This window comes from Lonchura striata, chromosome 10 (assembly GCF_046129695.1).
Source record: "Lonchura striata isolate bLonStr1 chromosome 10, bLonStr1.mat, whole genome shotgun sequence".
NCBI lineage: Eukaryota > Metazoa > Chordata > Aves > Passeriformes > Estrildidae > Lonchura > Lonchura striata.
Window position 1 is genome coordinate 4944455 of NC_134612.1, and position 23388 is coordinate 4967842.

Genomic DNA, 23388 nt, shown 5'->3' on the forward strand with positions numbered 1-23388 from the left:
AGGTGTACTTGATTCTGGCTTTCCTTGAAGGCAACAAGATGACAACATTTACGTCTCACTTCTTACCTCCTTTCAGAAAATTGTGTTTCAAACATGCCAAATATCCAGCTGCTAATACACAAAGTATTCTTGAGGAGAATTTGTGTTTGGTCTGGTAGAATTTCTTGGCTGCAGGAAATTTCTGCTATTAAAATGTCTGTTGTTTCAAATCATAACACAGAAAGCCAGAATTTGTATGTGGTTTATTGAGATGAAATGGTATAACACAGGCACATGAAAGAAAGCTGAACATTGTGGCATCAATATGATAATGTTGCAACAAGAAGTTGACGTTGAAATTAATTTATAAATACATTGGAACTCACTGACATGTTTTTCATAATACATTGAGATAAAGTGGGCAAGTTCCTGCAATACACTTCATTCTGGATAAACTATTTCCTATCAACAAAGCCACTTCATTTTTTTTAACAGACTACTCACAGTTCGGGGGGAGTTGCAAGCACTGTTTACCTTAGCCCTGAGCTGTGGCTCTCTATGTTAATCATAAAATCACTGTAGAATTACAGAATGGTTTGGGTCGGAAGGGACCTTACAGATCATATATTTTCAACCCCCTGCATGGGCAGGGACATAGTCCAACATGATGGAAGTGACTGAATGGGCAGGACTAACCCTCGGCTGAATATGACAGCGTACAATCCCCCCACTTGGCTACCGTATGAAAAGGACTGGCCAACATCAACTCTGCAGAAGCTGCCCTGGGAATCCAGCAGGAATGATTCCTGTTTCAGCAGTGCATTCATCACTTTCTGTTGCGTGGATGAAATGATGCTCCCACCCTCACCCTGAAGCTGAATCCTTGAACGAAGCCGAGTGAAGAACAGCAGAGAGCCTCCTTAAGAGAGACGAAAGGGGAGGAGAGAGCGTCTCTCTCTGGGTATAGCAACCCCACCTCCCGCTTATTTCATCTTCCTTACAAGGCTAAAGCCAGGAGCTTTCCTCTCGCCTGGGTCCCTTAAAATCAGGAGAACAAACCCCACGGATCCCTGTGGATCCAGCCGGGATGTGCAGCTGACAGAGACCGGGAAGGAGGCATTGCCATGAGCCCTATGGAAAGCACAGCAGAGGAGGCTGGTGCTCTCCAGAGAAGTGTGACAGTAACCTATGAATCCTAAACCAGGTGTCCAGTGATGCAGATCTTCTAAAGAAACGTGAAACCAAACCCAAAAAGAAATCACTGAGGGGGAAAAAGTGCAACATGAGAGGTAAATATATTTTTCCTTGGGCAAACTGAGATAAATGGATGTATTTTGTTTGAAAATTGTCATTGTAAGTAAGTGGCTGAAACTGAAATGCAGACTGAAAAATGCATTTATTAACCTCTGAATAAAGACTGGTCTGACTCTGACTTCAAAAGCAGCACTCGATAACAACTCAGATCAGCAGATGAATTCAGATGCCTCTGAAGAAATTTTGACGTTTCCCTTTAGGCATTCACAGCTTAAGCCCTTTCAAAAATCTGCTTTTCTGTTTTGCCTTTTCTGCTATTGCTAGATGTTTTCAAGTAGTAGTGTGCATGTTGTTTTGGGGGAAAAGCGTGGCACAACCAAAACCTAAACTGAGAATATGTCTCAGAAAACTATCTCCAACAAGACATTTCCAATGCTCCCATACCCTTGTTCTTGCAACAGTGCCATTTCTTCAGAAAGATCTGTGACCTACTGAGCTGGAATGTCTGTTGACATCTGGTAGAGGTTACTGTAACTGGTATTTGGGGTTCTTTTTTTTTTTTTTCAATTTAATTGAAACAAGATGAGATTGTCTGCAAATTCTATAAAGTGTTTCCATGCTCTGTCTAGTCTCTCTGATGGGTAATTCCAGAACTGCCAAATCTGAATGGGAAAAGAGGAAACACTTTTAGAGTTCCAAACTGCAGCTCTTCTGTGGACCATGCTGCCAGGGATAGTCAGTGGCTGAAAGATGCAAGACTTTGTCCCCTGTCTGTAAGATGGACCAAGACAAATGTTTTGCAAATGTGATACTACTGACTTCAGCATAGCTGTGTTCTTGAGCTTGTGATTTACATCTTTGCAATGCTAGAGGACTTACAGATGCTTTTGTTTGCCAGCTAAAATGAAAACTGGTCTGTGGAGAAGAGCTACTGGGAGCTCTGACAGACCTTGAGTACTCCTAGACAACTCCTGCAGATTCCCATCGCAGGCTTTGTCTCAGCCTTCCAGTCGGTGCATGCAGAGCTGTGGGTTCAGCAGTCCAGGATGGAGGTGCTACGCCGTTCCTCAGTCTTTGCTGCAGAGGTGATGGAGGTTTTTGACAGGTCTCCCACTGACAAAGAGCTTGTGTCCCAAGCCAAGGCTCTCTGCAGAGACTACATAAACTCAAGGCTGATTCAGGCAGGTGTCAGCTGGAGCAAACCCGAGTACAACGCCCCAGTGCCTGGGGGTAAGCTGGCCGAGGTGTCCACCATACTGCTACGACTTGGTGAGTCCTGCTGGCATGGGGGGACCTCCGGTTGGATGGAGTGATTTGGATCAGGATAAGGCTTCTGGAAGAGGCTTCTCATGTGATGATACAGAGGTTTTCCTTCTCTGCTTTTGGCTTTTAGTTTTGGTTTTGGTGATCTTCCCTAAACAGCTCCTTTGCTTGAGTTTCCTCAGTCTCTTGGAACACTGCTCAGCACAGAGTTTCTCAGGTTTCTCAGCAAAGTTACATTTTTCTGAGGACTTGCAACATCTCAAAGTCACAAAGCAGTCTAAGAAAGTCCAGCAGCAAACTGATTCTGTGTGCACAGGTCTCCAGCTGTTTAACAGTTCTCAGTACTTTGAGCAGTCTTCTCAGCTGGGTGTTTTAACTGGACTTGCAGTGTTTTCTCCAGAGTGAGTGACTTGATTGCCACAATGCATCTGGCATCTTCTAGGGGACAGCTACCACTGGACTTGGGCTTCGGCAGTAGCTTACCCAGCTTTAATGTGGGGGTAGTTGCTTAGGAAGTGTGTTGTTGGAGATTGTACAAAAGCTGCTTTTTAATGACAGTGTGTTTAATTTTCCTTTGTCTACCTTAGTAAGACCTGAGTTTTGCTTGCTTTTTACTGGAACAAGAAGGAGTTGGTTGATGCTGTCTGGCATACACTGCCATTTGGTCCCACCTTTACAGCTCAGTAACTGTGGGGGCTTCAGGGAGAGCAATTTGAAGGTCCTGCCTGGAGGCTGGGACATGAAGATATGCTTTAGAGCTTGTACCAGGAGCACCTTTTTTAATGTTAACAGTTGATTGGCCTTTTGTTTTGGGTTGTGTAGCACCCTGTGTGCTCAAGTCTAGCTGTTTGTATTTGGGAACCCAGCACCTTTATTCTTGGAAGCTGCTTCCAACCTCCCTCTTTGCCTGCAGGCTGGTATATTAGTTCATAACTGGCTGGAAACTACCACCAGCATTTGCATCTGATTTAATTACATCAGAGTTCAAACAGGTCTGGTGAAGTAAGCATTAGCTGGGCCTAGCAAAGTCAGGACCAGGGCTGATGTTCCCACTTTCTTCCCTTTCTATCAGTTTGATATTATCCCAAGTTTCTTTTTAAGGCATAGCTGTGTTTGTTTTAATGGACTTTAAAAAAAAAACCCAAAACATTCTTTTTCACTTTTTCTCTTCTATGCTGATTCTGCTTTTGTTTCCAGTGGTTGTTTGGTCTTTGAGGGAATTTTTTTGTTTTTCTGTCAATCTCACTGTCTATTTGTACTCCCTTTCTTCTCTGCCTGCACTGGGGGTTGAGATTTGTGTGCTTTCAACACAATCTACTGTGGGTGGCCAGGAACATGATAAAGGGCAAGCAGGTGGCTCACTGCATCTGAAGGCGTCTCCTGGATTGTCCAGATGGAAAGATTTGGCTGATAGTCCCAGGAACTGGTGCCTTCTCTGAGCAAATCGGTTTGGAGAGCACCATGTGGTACCCATGCAACCAGAAAGGTGAGCAGTCCTCCTCATTAAGATGAAGAATAGTTTCCATCCTCTTTCTTTGGAAACTCCACTTGTCTTTCTTTTCCCCTTTGCTGCTCTAACCAGCACAAGGCCAGCTGGCATCCAGCCACCTGCCAGGAATGGTAATCCTTAGCCACTTCCTAAGCAGTGCAACAAGCAGGACCAGTTTTTTCTTTCATGATAGTGCTGAGAAGCCTGTGGAGATGGGAAATTGGAGTATTTCCTAGCCCACTGCACACAGAGACTCTGATGAACTGCCTGGTGGGCCAGCAGAAATCCTGGGCACAGGCAATGCTGTTGGAGGTTATAGGGAGGGAGACTCCATCAGATCAGTGAGGCTTAGCAGCTAATTAGTGCAATTAATGAGTCAGACATGGTAAAACCTAATGGTATGGCCAAATGAGGCACTCCAGACCAACCTGCTGGATCTGTCATAGGCCTGGTTTATCTGAACTTGTATTTCCTCAGGCCAAGGTCTAGGGAGGTGCCCTCTGACCACTGCAATGAGCTTCCCATGGAAACTGCTACTGCTGCCCTGCTAATTCCTCCATAATCACTGGAGAAAAGAGGAGAAGCCCCCAAATTGCTCTAAATGTTGTGAAGGTGGGCATCAGAACAAGGACCCTGGAGACCAGCACCAATGTAGAGGTCCTGGGGCTGCTGGGGCAGGGAGGCTTCCATGTGTGGGAATGCTTTCCTGTGCTTTCCTTCCCCAGATGCTCCTGCCTGCCGTGTGCCTTGCTGCAAAACAGGCATATGTGCCTCCAACCAAACCCTGATCTCATCTGGGGCCTCCAGGAACTGCTTGTTGGAAGTTGGAGCAGTGGCAGGCTACCAAGTGCTGATCCCAGGCTCCTGTGCCTCCCCCTCTGCTAACCAGGGCTATCCCCATTTCCTGACATTTACCAGGAAGCCCGTGTGCTGCCTGTGAGGAGAAAACAGCTGTTGAGTAGTCCAAGTAAGGTTTCCTCTTATCAAGGCTGACCATGTGTTGGCAGGTTTCCTCTAGCCGTCAAACAGGGACAATCCCTTACTCAGAAAGGGCTGGGAGAGCTCAGCTGTGAAATTCTGTAGAGCTGGTTTTTGCCTATGCTGAGTGCCAGATAAATGAATTAAAGATCAGTAGCTAATATGCTATAAAAAGATCCTGATTGCAGTGACAATTTCCTTTTTACCTCTCATATAAATGAAATTTTGAGGAAGATCAGTTGCTCTCTGGCTGGGCCAAGTCGCCTGGGTCTTGCAGTGGGCTATAAAGCTGTTGGGATACCTCTACCTCTTCCCAGAGCACCCTTGTGCCAGAGAAGAGCACAGTGTGTCCTAAATCTAAGCCAGAAAGGGCTCTCTGTGCACAAAGGAGCTTGGTCCCATGTGGTGTTTGCGTTGTGTCATGCTCCTACAGCAGCTGTGCAACCTTCATTAAATATCCATGAACCTCTACAGAGAGATAAATCCCTTGGGAACTGGGCTTTATTAATTCTACTACTCACAAACTGTTTTGCTACAAAAGGAAAAGCTTTACTGTTGTTTCCCAAGCTCCATAGCTCAGTCCTTTAGGAGGAGGTTCTTCGCTTGTCCTTGGTGTTTTTTGTTTTGATCTTCAAGCTGGCCTAACACCTCCTGCCATTCCCAGCTGGGCAGAAAGCACTCTGGAGGTGAAAGTACACGTCTGTATGTGTCAGGTACCTTGCTGCTGGGCAGTCAGCCATGCAAATGAACATGTCTTTAACCATTTGGAGGGGAGAAAGAACTCCAGATTGACTCTCAAGTGCCTGTGTGAGCATAAAATAGCTGACAGCCTCTTTGTTTAATTAATGTTGTGCAGCTCTGGGTGGATCCTTGGCTTTCATCAGCCTTCAGCATTCTTGAGTTGCTCTCTTGCACTTGAGGCATTTTTGTGCAAGCCTGATGGAGTACTGAGGAAGGGCGTATCTCTCAAAAGCTTACATGGATGTACATGCCTCCTTCTCACTTCTGAAATAAAACAACACGGCTTTGCTTATCTGAGGCCTGTCTCCTGTCTTGGAGGAAAGGCAGGCAGCCAGCCTGGGAACAGTATTTCTATCAGGGATTGCTGCAGCCACACCACTGGGACAGGGCCACTGCCTGCCTCTGCTCCCTTTAGGAGTCCCAGGGTAGGGAACTGCATCTAAACAACCCTAAGCACTCTGCTCAGGTGGAGCCTTCAGACTCTGCCTGAGAGTGACCCCAGCTGTGGTGGGAGCAGGGCTGGGGGCTGCGTGTGCTGAGCCCTGGCTGTTTTTTGGCAGGGGATGAGCTGGAGTACATTCGGCCCAACGTCTACCGGAACATCGCGCGCCAGCTGAACATCTCGCTGCACTCCGAGACCGTGGTGTCCGACGCCTTCCTGGCCGTGGCTGCGCAGATCTTCAGCGCAGGTACGGTGCCCAGACACACACACCTGCAGGGCTGGGTGCACAGGAGCAGCATGGAGCCACCTCTTGTGGGAAATGGATTTGTGGAGAGTTCTCAGGGCCTGATAGAAGGTTCACGTAGTATGTGTTTGTATACAAACTTTGAGACGAGAAATGTTGATTTGGAAATGGCATTGAGTAGGATAGGTGTTGTTGAGAGAAATAGAGCTAAAAAAAAGTTTCAAAGACTAGCCTTACAAATAAGACTAAACATTTTGTAGAAATAAAACTATGAAAGATGCATGACAATGGAACCCACAAAGGGTAGTTTTACATTATTGGTTTTTAAGGCACCTATAGATGATGTGGTAAAAAACTGATAGGCCAAAAAATGCTTATAATGTACTGTAATTAGGAAATAGCTTCTGATTGTGATAGCATGAGTTATAACATCTGTATTGTCTCACCCTTCTTATGAGACTGAAAATGGAATAAAAGTTTTTAAAATGCCTCTCAATTGCCCCATCTCTGAGTCAAGAAATGGATACTATCCAACACCTTTCTCAGATAAGTCATAGCCTGCAAGGTGGGGCCTGCTTTCTCAAAGGGCTGTGGGCAGTTTGGCAGTGTGCCCTGCTTTAATGATTTAATGAGAGCTCCTCTCTTCTGGCAGGGAAATGTCCCAGGTTGTAATACCCTCTGAGTAGGTTCTGTCTCATTCTAGAAGGCACCTCCTGCCCTTCCTCATTAGGAGGTGGTTGTTAACTCATTGCATAGGGAGGTCACTCATTCCAAGCTTCTTTGCTCACCATTGGCAGCTGCAGAAGATTCATTGCATGGGAGTCTCCCTTTTTCCAGCTCATGCTGCTGATGCTGGGAGCCAGAATCAGCTCATCACAAGAGAGCTCCTCTCCTCCTGGCTTCCTTTCCCACAGCAACACCCAGAGTTGCAATGAGATCTGCTGCTTCTCCTTTCCCATGTTGGGGAAGTCTTGGTCCTTAAGGCTGTTCCAGATGAGCAGGTGCTTTGAGCTTTCTCTCTGCTTAGATGTGAATGTTCTGCTGCTACTGTTAGACTGGTTCCAGAGATGGTGGTCAAAAGCATTCAGCTTTTCCTGGAAACAGTCCCTGCTCACAACTGGAAAAGCAGCCTGTGGGAATTGAGGGAAGAGAAACCTTTTAGAGGGATTTATTTCAGGCATGTTCTGACACGGTTATAGGTTTTCTGCAATGTCTTGTCTGTGGAAGGGATGGTAGATGTTAAATGTCAGAAACAAAACCAAAAAAAGGGAAAAAAACAAAGAAAGCAGCTCGCTAGCAGGATAGCAGTACGAAACCACTGGAACCAGTGACAATAGTATGGGAAGTGTCACAGGATGCAGGGACTCGTGTCGCTTTGGCAGTAGTTGTTACAGGATAGAAGTCCAGGTTCCAGTTGTACTTTCAAATAGGTTACCTCACTCAAAACCATTTAATCCTCACAATCAACTGTGCTTCTTTATCTGGTACCACTGACATTCTGGAAAAGCCCTGGCATGCAGAAGGTCTGAAGACCTGTGGTGGAGGGCCCAGATCCTCCCCAGAATCATAACAGATGGCAAAATAGATCTCTGAGAGGAACTGCCCAAGCAGAGCTTCTGGCAGTTTGAGCAGGGCAGATTTTTCTCCCTGGATTAGGGACATTGATGCTGTGTCATTTGAAATGGATGGAATTGGACTATGTGGCTGCTACTGCAGCCCTCAACAGCCTTTCAGAGCATGCTTGGCTTGCAGCTTGCCTTTGCACTGGGCTGGCTTGGGAGGCTCTATGAGCTCACAAGGCAAGAGCTGGGAAAGTATGGCAGGAATGTCTCAGTGTGGCCATGTACAAAGTGCAGGTGCCCTGTCTTGTCACTTAGTGCTGAGCTTTACTGGTGTCAAGGCTGACAGGAGAACAACAGTCAGGTTGGCAGGCTCAGGTGCAATTTGCATTGCAGGTGATCTTAGGTGACTACAGCTGGCTGCATTGGGACTGGGCCACCTCCAGAGCTGCAGTGACACAGAGAGCAAAGCCAGGAATGCTGCAGGTGCAGCAGACTGAGTGTGCTGTGATGCTGCATCACCATGATGCTGGGGGAAAACTGCTGCCTTCTGGGAATTCTGCTCTCAGTATATATTGACAAATTCATGGAGAGCTGCAATTTTTCTTTGTGTTCTTCAACTTCTCAGCTCAGGAGCCAAATGTGTGGGTAGTTTAAAATTAAAGTAGAAATCGTATCTCATCATTTTAAACCTGGGTTTTCAGGATATTAAGAATAGAATCTGGACTCAGCCCTCTGAGGCTGACAATGCTGGAGACTTTGGACTCAAGCTCTGTTGACAATGGGCAGCAGCCCCTCCTCTGGAGCCACCCTGCTGCAGAAATGGCTGTGCTGGTTGCACAGGGGCTGATTCAAACCTTCCCAGAGCTCTCCATGCTCTGCCCTTAATTCTTTCTCATCTCTACTGGGAGTTGTGTATTTAATTGCTTTTATACACTTGTTATTGTAATTTCTCCTAGGTAGAAGGTTGCTGAGTGGCAGAGGGATAGGAGCTTGCTGGTTTTTAACATTGCTGGATCCTGCTGCAGTCTCAAAACTCAGCATTTAACAATAAATCCAGCAAATTGGAGTTGGCTGTAGCAGCCAGACGTTCATTCCTTTTTTTTTTTTTTTCATACTTCAGAGGAAAGAGGCTCTTATTGAGCAAAGGAAACCAGACACTCAAGTTCAGGGTGAGTTTTCATGCCAATTACCAAGTTTATTAAGAAAACAGCTACAGTCTGTCACTACAGTGCTTAGACAGCTTGGGGAGCCCCACTAGTCACTTAAAATGCCTTTCCAGCAAGGAAGCAGGGGATTTTTGACCCTTTTTTTCTGGAGAGGTTTTCTGTTTCATCTTTTACGTGTCTATCTTCCACATTCTGGTCTGGTTTTAGGTTTTCACATTGTAGATCTGTCTGTGCTCACTTCCTGTCCACACTGTCTACAAGTCTTGACTAAGCCCAAAACTGCCCTGAGCAGCATGTTTCAATGCCTCTTCTTTCAGTGAAGAAATTTTTACTAACACCCAATCTAAACATCACCTGGTGCAATTTGGGGCCATTTCCTCTTGTCCTATGGCTTGTCATTTGGGAGAAGAGACTTTAGGCTCAAGCTGTGTTTTGTTCCCCTGCTTCCAAACAACTCATGAGGTATTCAGGGTGAGGTGAGCCCACATGTGTGGAGACAGGCACTGCAGAGCCCTGCTCTGCTTTTGATGGTAAAGGATCTGCAGTAGCATCATCTCTGTGATGTTACCAGTGGTTCAAAGCTGCTCTGCAGGTAGCAGGAGATATTCCCCTGACTTGAACAAGCTTTGGTTTGGAGCCTGGCTAAGCTGACCTTTTTCCATACATTTTAAAACAAATGCCAGAAGAAAGTGGTCGCTTGGTGGAAAAAAAGGAGGAGGCATTTTCTTTCCTAAAGGACGCAGTTCTGTCCTGTTTGTGAGAGGTGCTAGGCATGAGGGCTTTCTAAAAGCTTTCAGCCTGGTTTTTACTGGGTTTGGCTTTTCATCAAGAGTGCCTGGGCTGAAGTGAACCCTGTGCAACAGGAATGTAGGGTAAATGCTTTCTGAGGAGAAAGCACCTTCCCTGCAGGAGCAAATGGATGTAGATGACACCAAGGTGACTGGTGCTGTTGACACACTTGAAGGATGGGATGATATCCAGAGGGACCTGGACAAGCTTGAGAAGTGTCCCATGGGAATCTCATGAGGTTATACAAGGCCAAGTGCTAATGCTGCATCTGCATCGGAGTCAGGATCAGCCCAGGCTGGGGATGAGCAGATCAAGAACAGCCCTGGGAGAAGGACTTGGGGGTGCTGGTGGGTGAGAACTGGACATGCCCCAGCCCTGTGTACTGGGACCCAGCAACCACCTGTGTTCTGGGCTGATTCCCCTGTGTGGGCAGCAGGGGAGGGGGAGATTCTTCCCCTCTGCCCCACTCAGACCTGTCTCCAGCCTGAGGGTCCCAGCACAGGAGGGACCTGGAGCTGCTGGAGAGTGTCCAGAGGAGGCACCAGGGAGATCAGAGGGATGGAGCAGCTCTGCTGGGATGAAAGGCTGGGAGAGCTGGGATTGTTCACCTGGAGAAGAGAAGCTCCTGGTGACCTCATGTTGCCTCCAAGCCCCTGAAGGAGCCAACAAGGAAGTTGGAGAGAGGCTCTTTACAAGGGCCTGGAGTGACGAGGGGGAATGGTAGTAGGTTTAGATTAGATATAAGGAAGAAATTTTTCCCTAGGAAGGTGAGGCCCTGGCACAGGTTGCTTAGAGAAGCTGTGGCTGCCCCCTCTCTGGAATTGTTCAAGGCCAAGTTGGATGGGGCTTGGAGCAACCTGGGATAGTGGAAGGTGTCCCTGCCTGTCAGAGACTCGAAAAAGAAATCTGATTTGAGACATCTTAGGATGCTTGGAATGCGTGGTAGGGGTGGGTCAGACCTTGCTGTGATGAGCTGGTGCCCTGGCCCCTGTACCCCAACCCTGCAGTGTCTGTCAGCCATGGCACACTGAAGGCAGCCCCAGTGTGTCCAAGAAACTGCAAGTGCCACCTGGGACAAAGGCCCAGGATGGGCCAGCACTTTAAGAAGCCTGACCACGAGGCAAGTACATTGTCCTTTAACCCTACCTTCAGAGTTTTACATCACTGGAACTGGAGTTAAAGTTATATGTCTGCTTTTCTATATCTTTCCTGTCTTTCTGTTTTTCTCCCTTTCTTCTCTCTTGTCATGGAACGTGACATTGCATGGGTTTAAAGGTTTTCTATGTTCAGTGGGCTAAGTCTATGCAATGGTAAATGATGTTATGTTGCATTTACTCTTTTGCCAATGTTCCTTAATTTTCTGTTGTTTGCCAGCAAACTTTCATGTGTTTTTTACCTCTTGAAAATATCTGGTTGGGATTTTCTCCTTTGCATCTATGCAGAGCAAAAGAACCTTGGTTTTTACCCTGAAATTAAGTGACTGGGGTGTAATGCTGCCCATGACAGGGGATTGGAATGAGATGAGCTTTGAGCTCCCTTCCAACCCAGACCATTCTGGGTTTCTCTGAAATGCTGTTAGAAATGCATCCTGCTGCTCCCTCATCACTTAGGCCTTATGGCTTGAGCTTCCTGCCTTGTGCATACCCCTCTCAGCTTTTCTCTCCACCAAAGCTTGTTGTGTCTGGCTGTATTCTCCCAGCTATTGAAGTGTAGCAGTGGATGGTGTTTCTTTAAGGTCTGATTTGTGAGCCAGACTTTTATGCTGAGTGGAGCAGAGGAAAGTTTATTTGAATAACCTCAGGTTGTATGGTGCCCTGAGACTGCACAGTCGTGTCTCATGGTTTCTTCATCTCTCCCCTGGGGCAGACATGCTCATATGAGCAGGAACACTTTCAAGAGCATTCCTCTTCTGCTAATTCATTTTACCCGGGGCTCAGCAGTGTTAACATACCTTCAGCTCCATGGCTGGCCTAAAGAGTGCAACTTGTATTTCTTATTTTTTATATTGCCTTCTAAGCAGCCCTTCACTTTTTCCATATCCTTTTGTTCCATGTCTGTGAGCAGAGCTTTCTCTCTTTTGACTGCTTCTTTTTGGACCAGCTTTCCATTCCCTGTTGTTGTTAGCTCCTGTGCATGTTAATCCACGCAGTGGGAAGCTGAGAATGGATTGTCTTGCTTGGTGATGAGTGCCTGTTTCACCCAGTGTGGATGACAGCCAGGCCTTTTGAGGAATTTGGAGTGAGGCAATGTGCTTTTGCTTCTCATGTGCAGTGGCCAGATGCAATTCCAGCTTATGCTGAGATGCACTAGTGACACTAGTGTCACTTTGAACCTGGCCTGGACATCACAGGGGACAGAGGCACTGCCCTCTCAGTAACTGTGCTCCTCTGCCCCTGCCAAGGGAGTGCTTGAGAGAGAAAATTCATGGAGCTAGTGTCCTGGGAAAGTGCAGAGGAGGGCTGCTGGGGCTGCTGCCCTCTCCTGCCTGTGGCTGGATGGGTGCTGGAGCCCTCCTGGGCAGGGGCCCTGGCCACAAGCATGGCCCAGGTCTTGGAGGTGCTTCTCTTCCCTTGCTCCCTACAATATCTAGTGAGAAAAAGAGCATAAGCTGTGCCCTGCTGTTGTGAGTGAGAAGCCCAGCCTGCTGTCTCCATCTTCTGCCTCCAGCAGTGGCAAGGAGACTTCAGACAACTGGAAATTAGGCAGGGATGTCCTCCTCTCCTGCCCCCATGGACTGACTGCCAGTAACAGGAAAGGCAGACTGAAGGATTGGTTTGACCCCTTCGGGCATGCTCTGGAAAGAGGATGTGACCCCTGAGCCCTCCACATCCATCACCATTATAAGCATTAACCAAGAACTTGTTCTCTTTCTGCTGTAAAAGGGAGAGAGGTCTCTCTGCAGGCCAGGGAAGCAATCATCTTGTGTAAGTCCTGCAGCAGGACCACTATGGAACAATCTTGGCAGGGAAGCTGGAGCTGAAGAGCTTCCTCTCCATCCTCTCTGGACTCAGGTGCCTCAGCACAAACTGCTTTCCTGTGTGCTGGGGGAGTCATGGTCTCTTGAGCCTCTGTCTTTCACAGGTTGTGGATACACTTTTCTTCTATTGGAAAGTGAAACTTGGGTTCAAAACAACATTAACCAAGACTGAAGCTGTCTTTCTGTACCAGAGTGACTTCAGTACTGTCATTGTTACTGCCACGTAAACATCTCAGAGCTAATGGACTTGCTTCATATATTTGAAGAGTGCTGTCAGCAAAAGCTTGGGAATAAGCCAGTGAACTCTTCCCTGGAATTTTGGGTAACTTTTGTTATGTAACTCAGAATGCAGGGAACCACATTTCTGCAGAGATGGAGAACTGTAAAACTGACTTATACTAAAGCTGAATACAAGTCAGCTGAGGCTCTGGTCCTGAATATATCATCAGCAAGGAGTGTAACCCCTTAAAGCCTCTTTTCATTAGGTAGAACTGTACTGACCTGCACTCAGACAGCCTCTTCCTTGCAGGGAGAACTCTTCTGTCTAGTCTTCTGTGGTTTCATAGCCTCTTCCTGGCTCATTCTGCCGGCTGTCATGGTGACACACAATGTGAGAAAGGCAGATAAATAGTGTGAATGCCAAACAGGCAGTGAACTTCCTGAGTGACAGCTCTGGTGTCAGGGACACCACAAGGTCTGCTCAGCAAATAAAACCAAAAGAAGAACAGTCACTTTAGCTACATTAATAACTTCCTCTGATCTCAGGGATAGTTCTGGGGAAAGAGTGTCACACGGGATTTGAGAGCCTCACAAAAGGTTCCTCTGTAGATTTTTATCTTACATTAGTCATGAAAAATGAGGTTTTTTTGTAACACTGAATGGATTTTCTTCGGTCTAACAAGGTATTCCTGTGGCTGACATTTGAAGAGTTCCTCTAAAGTTTAGTTCTTTTTTTATTTAAGGAAAAAAAAGCAAGCAATTCCTAAAAGTGTTAGTGCGAATGTCCCTTCTGAAGCACCAAGTGAAAGAATTGTGGAAATGCTCTGAAATCTGCATGTTTTCTAAAGAAATATAGGGTATTCTGCTGTAATGAGAAATGCTGTGAGGAGGCTGGAGCTCCATCCCAGAGCTGGTTCAGACTACGTGGGGATCTGAGAGTGCAAGGAAGGAAAGAGGGAGACTCTTTACCCCATTTAAATTGTATTTGTGCTTGCTGAGCACATCCAGTTTTCTAATGGTGTGTTTAACCCCTCCTGATCCATAGATCTAGTCATTGAACACATCTTTCCATCCTCTCACCTTGCTGCAAACCTGTGAGAACAGTTCTCTGTGGTTTTTAAATATTAGAACTTCACCAGGCTTCTGACTATGTTTGGGAGAGACTTTGGACAGATTCCATAGAGACCCAGCACTGTAAAATACTTCACAGTATGCTTGATAAATATGGCTATTACAGATAATAAAGCACAAGGGGGATATGCCATTGTGCAGCAGTTCTGCATGGGAGTGAAAGGGTTGTGTTTCCAGGTCACTGGTCCTGAGGGAAACCTGGTGAGGGGCAGCTGACTGCAGTGTTTGAGCATGAAGGATTTCTGACTGCAGTGTTTGAGCATGAGGGATTTCTGACTGCAGTGTTTGAGCATGAAGGATGTATGCCCAGGGGTGTTGGTGAGGTGCAGGGGAGCCCCCGGGAGATTGGCTGGTACCTAGAGCTGAGCTCCTGTGCTTACCACTGACACCAACAGGAAGATCACTACTGCTGGGACAACTGCTGTGGAACACTTGCTGCAGGCAGGTCAGCCTGGCAGGAAGGCTGTCTTCTGGGAGTTTAGATAGCTGACTAACTCTTCACCCCTGCACTGTCTTCAGTGGGGTAGCACAGGCAATGTTAAGTAGGCAGTAGCCAAATCCTTGGAGCTACCTGTTTTTTCAGGTGGAGACTGAGGCCTGGTCCTTACATTGAAGAGAACACCAACCCTCGTGAGTGCAAGGGGAGGGGGAGGCACTCTGCTCTCTGGTGAGCAGCAGCAGGACCCAAGGAATGGCATGAAGCTGTGTCATGGGGTTTAGATTGGGTTTCTTCCCCAGAAGGTGGTCAGGCACTGAACAGGCACACCAGGGAATGTCACAGCCCCAGGGCTGCCAGAGCTCCAGAAGCATTTGGACAAAGCTGTGAGGCACAGGGTGGGATTGTTGGGGTGTCCTTTGCAGGCCAGGAGCTGGTCTTCATGATCCTTGGGGGTCCACCCAGCTCAGGATTCTATGACTCCTCTATTCCAGCTCTGGTTCTGTGAACCATCTTGGCCCCATAACTTTGCCTCTCTTTGTTGCTTTGGTGCCATTATAGAACTGAAGATGTTTATCTTGTATGCTTTGAGTGTCACATTGGAACAGTGATTAGAAAAAAACAGGAATGCTTTATCTAAGAGGGTTTAAGCTTTATGTTGAAGACAAAAACCCCAGGTTGTTCAAACTATTTGAATTCTGTCACCTCCTATGTAGCATGTGCATGGCTGAGAGCCAGTGGCAATGCAAAACATAGTAGTGCACATCTCCCCTATCCCACTGGTGCCTTTGGACTACTTTTTTACCAAAGCAGTGCAGCCATTGCTGAGAGGCAATCAAGCCATATCAAGCTCATATTATCTCACTCTGCTTCTCCATGTGAAGAGTTTTCCCTATTCTGGTCCCCTACTATTTCTTCTCCCCCATGTGGAGAGCATTACAGAACTGTGGCTGCACGCAGGCAGCACGGACACGTGTAATGAGAGTCAGAGCCATTCCTCTGATTATTCCAGACTGAGCTGAGTGTGTGTGTAAATATGAATGGCCTTTTTCCTTCTCACAGGCATCACGTGGGGCAAGGTGGTGTCTCTCTACGCCGTGGCAGCTGGGCTGGCAGTGGACTGCGTGCGGCACGCGCAGCCAGCCATGGTTCACACCATCGTGGACTGCCTCGGAGAGTTTGTCCGCAAGACCTTGGTGACATGGCTGAAAAGGAGAGGAGGCTGGGTAAGAAATGCTGTCTCATTGGACTTGTTTCTGCGTGTCCAGACCAGAAAATATCCCAGTTAATGGAAGTGAGAGTGTGCTCTCTGCAGATTTATGCAGAAAAAGGTTGTGTGAGATTCACTCTCACAATGCTGTGGCCACATCGGTCCCACTTACACCTTACACCTGTGCTAGACTTTTTTAACTCTGTTACTGCCTCGTGGTCCCATCCTCAAAACCATCAGTTATTCTTGTCTCAACTTCCTGCATAGCTGAGACATAATGATAATAATAATAATAATGATAATAATGATAATAATTCTGTTCTGACCCACCAGCACCTGTTGTGTTGCTGATTTTCTCCAGAGCTAACAGCCAGTCATAGTGGGGCACTGTAGGGGTCATTCCTGTGAGGCATGGGCAAGATTGCCCAGAGAAGCTGTGGTTGCCCCATCCCTAAAAGTGTTCAGGCCAAGCTGGATGGGGCTTGGAGCAGGCTGATTTTAGAGGAAGGTGTTCCTACCCATGGTAGGGAGTAGAATTGCATGATCTTTAAGGTCTCTTCCAACCCAAACCATTCTTTGATTCTGTGATATTCTTGGCCAGCTGTTTTCTAGAAACTGGCAAAAAATGAGGCCTGCCAGCTTAATTCTCATTTCACCTCTAAGCACTGGACTTTCTGTACTTAATGTGAACATTGGTTCCTGTGGAGGATGGTTCATAATAAGATCTTTATTTTGGTGTTGTGGCATAGCTAAATACCTTTCCAGTGACCTTCCCAGCTGACTGGAGAGACTGGCTGGCTGTGTTAGGGGCTGGCAGCTGGGTGATGTCTGTATGTACCAGGTTCCATGTGTAGGGACACAGACAGTCCTTGGATCCTCTAGTGTGCTGCTGGGCAGATGCTACTTGGGGCAAAATATTGCCCTATGACATCCCTCAGTTCTTAGGACATCTTGTTCCCAAGGCATGCACTCTTTCCAGAGTGAGCCACAGCAGAAAATTTCCTCTTTTCCAAGAGGTGAAATTTATTTCTAGGCTGTCAGGAAATAGTCACCTATAGAGATCTGGAGAGAGTGGAATGTCTTTTTCCAAACTCAGTATTGCTCCTTTGTGCTGAGACTTCCCAACTGTGTCAGTAGCTGGTTCAGTTACCTGAATTCTCCAGGAGTGTGAAGAACTGGGAAAGTATCATTGTTCTGATTTTGTATCCCTTGCACACACTAAGTACCAATCCTACCTTAAATCATCCCTGCCCTCTTTAAAACTGTGTTACCTCGAGGCCAGCTGACTCAGGGAACTTTTTGGTTGGGCTAAAAGTAACCTTTGGTTTGAATGCCCTGATCTGTTTCGTGTTCCAAAAATTAATTGTGCCGAGGCAGGTGAAGAGGATATCCTTGGATTAAGTAGCACTGTGAATGCCAGTCCCTGCCTCAGTACCATTTGAGTCTTACTTTAATTGCAGGCCTGTAGAGCTGCTTGAAATGTATTCTCTGAAACATTTTTTTTCCCTAAGATGTACTTTCATTAAAACAGAACTGTTGTGTACGAACACATCTCTTTCTAGTTTCCAGCTATTTTTAATTTGTTTTGGTAAAACTTGCATGCTCTGATAAGCTAGCATCTTGTTTTAATTTTTGTATTGCTTCATTAGAGTTCAAAACAGAATGCTTGAATAGTTCCAAAAGGATATTTTTGGAAAATTTGTTGCATAGCAAATAAGCTACAAAACCCATCTCCAGACCAGCACTAGTTCTGTGCAGCTGAGGAGATAAGTCCACCACTGGCTTCTTCTGCAAGCCATCCCTCTTTAGATGGACATCACATTCCTATTGGAGTTGCTGAATCCATGCTGATTGCTCTTGGGATCTGGCCCTAAGGAAGGGAAACCAAATTCCCTGCCCCTCATCAAGCACAAGACTGTGAAGGCTGCTGGGCTGTTCTGATACAGCCCATTTCCAACACCCTTATCAGCAGCTCTGGGCTGTGAAAAGGAAATGCTTTCCCTCTAGAAACAAGGGGTCCCTTCAGTCTGGGGAAAGGCTGCTAATCCCATCTTGTGCTGTGCCTCCCTGAATGTTCTTCCTCTTGATCTAGGCACTGCAACAAGGAATTTCCCAGCCTTGTTCACTCACAGGCCAGACAAAACAGCTCTTTGGTGGAACTCTGTCACCCACTGCCAGGCCTAGCTTGTGTTGGTTTGTCCTGGCATGCCATCCTTGTTCACATGGCCCCCATCTCTTATGCATCAGCCTAGGCTGAGGCTGCCAAGAGTAACCCCCATACCCTGAGCTGGTCCAGGAAAGACACCATGGAGACTTTGAAAAGGCATTTGAAGCTCTTCAGTCAGCAGCAGGTTCCCATGCTGCTTCCATAGGGTGGAGAAGACTGCAGAACCAATGCAAACCTCACAGAAAGAGCAAGAAAGAACCTTTGAGGCATCATCTCTTCTTGGGAAGGGTTTGCAGCCTAAGTAGTGGCTTTACAATGGAATAGAAAGATTTAATTTTTTTTTATCAGTGTACAAAACATTTCCTACAAAACAGTGTACGTGATTTGAATTTGTTTGAACAATTAACATAGAATATCAAACTGCCATTGCAACAGTTTATCAGTGCCTGACCAAGCAAAAAGCCCTAAGTGGCTTTGAAGTTTTCAATTCCACTGCCTTATCAGGTAGGCTTGACTTGGATGACAACAGCTAAGGCAATTGTTAAACAGCTGAGCAATTTTGCTTATCTAAGCAAACCCCATAGAAATTTGTAAGAGCTTCTGAGTGCAGCTCCTCTTGGTTAGAGCAGTGAGGTCATTGCCTTTGGGAGAACAGAGCAGGGCTTTAAGGAGTTCATGTTTTCTCATTTGGCAGTTAACCCCCTACAGGTGTAACCAACCCAGTGTGTATGGGCCTTGTACTGGCTCACGAGGCACTAAAGCCCATTAGAGCTTACGTTTCTCAAGGATCAGGTACCCCAAAATGTGTGTTCAGACGGGTACTTGCCTGTCATGACCTCTCTCAGCTAAAGGGACAGTTTGAAACAAGTGTGTTTTAAACATGACCCCCTGCAGGTTGCTAGAATCTGACAGGTTGAGTCAGTTCAGACTATTTTCAAATGCAAATAGGGTGAGTGCTAAAGCATCGCTGGCAGTGTTCAGGGAGACCCACCTTACTTTCCTCCACAATACAGATCGGTTCCTGTAACCACTGGTACCACATTGCAGCATCCTCTGGTCTTGGCTCTGCTTGCTATGTTTGCCTGTGTTTTTCAGCTATAGGCAGCACTATTTCCACACCTTGGTGCTGACTCAGCTCTCCCCTGTCATCCTGTTCCTTCCCATCATTGCATGCTCTGTGTTCATTCCTTCTGCAGTCTCTGCTTGTCACTTATTCATGAGCTCAGCTTCTCCTGATGCTCCCGGGAGATGAGCAATGTGGTGAGATGCACTGGGCCAGCCTTCCAAACCCGGTGAACAAGGAAGAGCTGGAAAATGTAGGAGGCTGATGGCAGCACAGCTTTGGTCTGTAGGTGATTATGGGGTTGGTTAGTGTGGCTGTACTCACTAACCAGACTCTGGGATTTGTCCCTTCATCCCCCTTTTTTTTTTTTTCTTGTGATGACCAAGGTTGGTCAGGCAAGGCTCATGCATGTCTTGAGCACAAGCAGAAGGAATAGAGAAGATTATTGGAGCATCCAGCATCTCTTGTGTCCTGTTTTGGGGAGGAACACCCCAGTGCTAAGAGTCACTTCTCTGTGCTCAGTCAATGAGAGACTTATGTCAGAAGGTAAATTTGGAAGACTGCTGAGCTAAGCTTGTGAAGAAAAAGCTTTTGGGGCTGTGAATATTTGCCATCCTTGTGGTGTTATTATTGTTCCCATTTGGTACCTAAAAGCTGTTTCTGAGAACCACATGTGGTTGATGTGCTAACAGTGCACCCCCTGTTTCACAACCACAGTCCACATCTTGTTGTGCTAAGCTGGAGTTTAACCAGAACTCAGTTACATTGTGGACAAAGCTTTTAATTTTGATTCCTGCACCAGAAAAATGCATTTTTCTCTCTACCTCTGTCCTGTTCTCTTCACCTTCTCGATATTTTCCATTTTCTCCTTCCCATGCCAGCCAAGAGCCTATTTCTATCAATTTGATGGGGCTTTTTTGGTTGTTTTGTTTGTTTTGTTTTAATTTTTTTTAATCATTGCAGTCCAGCTTCTCATTAATACTTGAAACTGAATACCCAAGTGATCTTTAAATCTGGCCCACACATCTGGGAGGCATCTCTGCTGGCATATATATTTCCACAAACAAAGCTACAAAGCTTGCATTGCTTTAGATTTAAATTGGGGGACGGCTTGCTTGAATGTTTTCCAAAGAAAGCATTAAGGCAAGGGAAAATGTACAAGCAACTTGAGCTGATATTAAACAGGACAACCTCTGGGAAGTATCTGGCTTTACAGAAAAGGATGGGAATGCTGATATGCTGAGGCTTCCTAGACCTTTTGAACAGGGAAAGAAAGTTGTATTTAGCTATCCAAACTGGAAAGTGCTGGATAATCTTCCTGTAGCATTTCTTTCCCCAGGGATGGCAGAAGAGGGGGACATTTTGCCTCATTGCTGGGGAATTAGGAAAGTGTGTTTTGCAGGGCTCTTGAGCCTGATTTAATAATTTTTGTTGTGTGGAAGTGTCAGAGCCAACAGCTGGTGCTGCAGCAGGGGTGGTGCCATGCCGTCGGCTGTGTCCCAGCAGAAGTGGCTGACCTGGCAATGGCAGCAGTTGCACTGGCAGTAAATGTCAAAGAAAGAAGCTGTAAAGGCTGAGGAAAGTAAATGCAAGTTATCAGGAGTCAGCACAAGAGATTTTGGTGCAGTAGCTCAATCTTTTTGGCTGGGGATAGTCACAGATTTAATCAGTCTCTCATTTGAGGTGTTGAAGCTGTTGAACAATAACCTATGAAAATTATAATGGGAATGTTCCAGGACCATAGGAAAGGTAATACTTCTACAGTGTTTTGCCAAAATTTTTTTGGACCTATATAGCACATGGCAAGTGTTTATCAACTACTGTATAGCATGTACTAGACCCAACTACATAACTGATTCAAGCTTTAGTCTTTTATGCTGTGACATTGAGTTGTTCCTTAGGGTGAAAATACCAGGTGGTTTCTCAGGATCTCTCTGACAATCTCTCTTTCCCCCTCATTAGGCAGACATCACAAAATGTGTGGTGAATACTGACCCCAACCTTCGCTCCCACTGGCTCGTGGCTGCTGTTTGCAGTTTTGGTCACTTCCTCAAGGCCATCTTCTTCGTCCTGCTGCCTGAGAGATGAGTCTGAGTTGCCAAGCACACCCCCTTGCCCCATCTTCTCTCCCACTCCAGAAGCAACAAGAAGTAACTGGAGAAGTGGCTCCAGACTGGTAGTGGCAATCTCTGAAGAGGAGGAAGAGAAGAACTGGGACAAAAAAAAAGGCTTATTCTCCTCTCCCATCAAGTGGGAGCAGATGATCAACCACAGTCTCCTATTTGCAGCCACTTGAGCCTCTCTCACCATTAATCCTTCCAAGAATCTTGTTTCCCTGGGTAACCTGCATGTGTGGCCTGGGTGTAGCTGGTTCCTGGGCAGTGTGGGACTGTCAGAGGGTGCTCCTCATGGCTGTGTTGCATGCTTCTGCTGGCACCAGGCAGAGGGGAGGAGGAAGGGAATATTAATTGAAATGGGATAAGAAAATAGGAGAGGGGTAGAGTCCCTCCTTCACTCCATGTGATTTCCCTTTCAGTCCTCAGACTTGCCTTGTGTTGATTCTTGTTGTTACATTTGTGCTTAAACTTCATCTCCTCCTTTATCCCTAACTCATTTGCTGGGCTCTGCCCCAGTACAGCGTGGTGGGTTTTTAATGAGATAAAATCAAATAAACTGTCAACACATGCTTCTCCCTGACATGTCTTGGAGATTGGTCTGAGTAGCTGTGTGAGGGGCAGGATGACAGAGCAATGTGTGTTTTGTTGACCCCTCTTGCTGCACTCACCCCAGTCAAACAGGAGAGCAAGGGGCAGTGCCTTCAAGCAACAGCTCAGAATGGAATTTCATCATGAAGAAAAATGTTTTCTCCACTGAGATTCTGTCAGACTCAAGCATGTAAGTAGGAAAGGCTGGGGGGCATGGGCAGAAATAGGGAAGCAACAAGTGAACTGGCTGGCATTGTAAAAGCAGTGAGCTGTGCTGAAAGTAGCTGATGTATGTTTCTCCTTTAATCTCTTTGAAGTACAACTTGTAGTCTTCTTTGTGGCAAACAATAAAAGAAAATAAGTGGTATTTCACTACTGCAAAGGCTATTGTATTTGTTTGCAGAGCAGAGATAACAATTCCAAAAAAGGGCAGAACAGTGCAGAGACAAACACTCTGGCCATGCTAAAAATACTTCAGCTTTTCCCCTGGTAGAGCACGTTAACATGTTAAAGCTATGACTTGCTTGGTTCATGCCTGGAATTTAACCCATGTTGTTGCCATGTCAGAAGCGTTCTGTTTCCACCAACAGATGCAAGGCCTCCCTGATGTCAGCAGTCTCTTCTCTGCCAAAACCTTCTAGAAACTCCCCGCTCAGTGCCCTGCTCCCAAAAATGTGGCACCAGGCACAGAAAAAATACGTGGATTAAGAACATGTGGCAGTATAAGGAGTTTTGCTGATTTTTTTCCCCCTGATTTCCCTCCCAAACATTTAGAGGAGCTTTACTCTTCCTCCAGGAGTTACAGGGGGGAAGGAAAATAAAGCCAAACCTTTACTTTTGGGTACTATCTGTGGGCCAGGTCTGTACTCACAGTTAGTAGTGCTGTGCTCTGACCAGCAGAAACTCTAGCAGAGGATGTGTAGGAGTTAGATCCTTGCACATTTCTGCTTTTTCTGCTCTAGCCCTTTGCACCTTGGCTGATGCCTTGGCACGTAGGTGCCAGGCCCAGCTTTGCCCCTAGTGCTGCACCCCCAGTGAAGAATGCTGTGCCTGCTTGGTCTATGCGTACATTTTCAGTAGCAAAGCACTTCTTGTGGATCAAAGCCCTTCAAGGACAAGCTCCCCCATCCCCAATCCTTCAACAGAAACACTCACTGAGAAGGAGAGACCCTCCCATTCCACATCAGAGCTGTGTGCTGCCTTGGACAGTGGCTGCAGAGACTTTGGGGTGGGTTACACTGATGAAGTTGCCAATGTAGATGCAGCTGATGGTGCCATGAAGCTGAGGCATTTTTATGTGTGTAAAGCTTGCAACAATTACCCAGAGAAAACCAAATTGCCAGAGGAACATTTTTTTTTTTTTCATTTCCTGATGTATTGGTATTAGGAGTTTTGCTGCCATCATTTAGAGTTAGGATTTTCTTCCTTAGGTTCTTGGTAGATCTGGCTATGGAAATTTAGAGCAGGTACAGAACACATGGGGAGCTACATTAATCACCTTTGAGCAGCAGAGAGAGGATCCCTTCCAGTCTGCAGCAGAGGCACTAAAAGCTTTATAGTCCATAGCAGGGGG

The 23388-nt window shown here is 46.4% G+C and overlaps 1 protein-coding gene across 2 annotated transcripts; it reads left to right on the forward strand.

The window, feature by feature from the left end:
- Positions 1–1149: 1149 nt before the first annotated feature.
- BOK (BCL2 family apoptosis regulator BOK) lies at positions 1150–21364 on the forward strand. Of its 2 annotated transcripts, XM_021545445.2 has the most exons (5): positions 1150–1268; positions 2132–2502; positions 6265–6393; positions 15733–15896; positions 21073–21364. In XM_021545445.2, exons 2-5 carry the CDS (start codon positions 2280–2282, stop codon positions 21196–21198), a joined length of 642 nt encoding a protein of 213 aa, XP_021401120.1. In that variant the 5' UTR covers positions 1150–1268; positions 2132–2279; the 3' UTR covers positions 21199–21364. The 2 variants fall into 2 exon arrangements, with proteins under 2 accessions (XP_021401120.1, XP_021401121.1); XM_021545446.2 differs by lacking the exon at positions 1150–1268 and having other exon boundaries at positions 2167–2502; positions 21077–21215.
- Positions 21365–23388: the final 2024 nt, after the last annotated feature.

Excerpts from the sequence above, each read along its gene's own strand:
- BOK (XM_021545445.2), top strand. The coding sequence starts at position 2,280 with ATGGAGGTGCTACGCCGTTCCTCAGTCTTTGCTGCAGAGGTGATGGAG. Across the intron at positions 2,503-6,264 it reads CACCATACTGCTACGACTTG|GGGATGAGCTGGAGTACATT; the intron begins GTGAGTCCTGCT and ends GTTTTTTGGCAG. Across the intron at positions 15,897-21,072 it reads TGAAAAGGAGAGGAGGCTGG|GCAGACATCACAAAATGTGT; the intron begins GTAAGAAATGCT and ends CCCCCTCATTAG.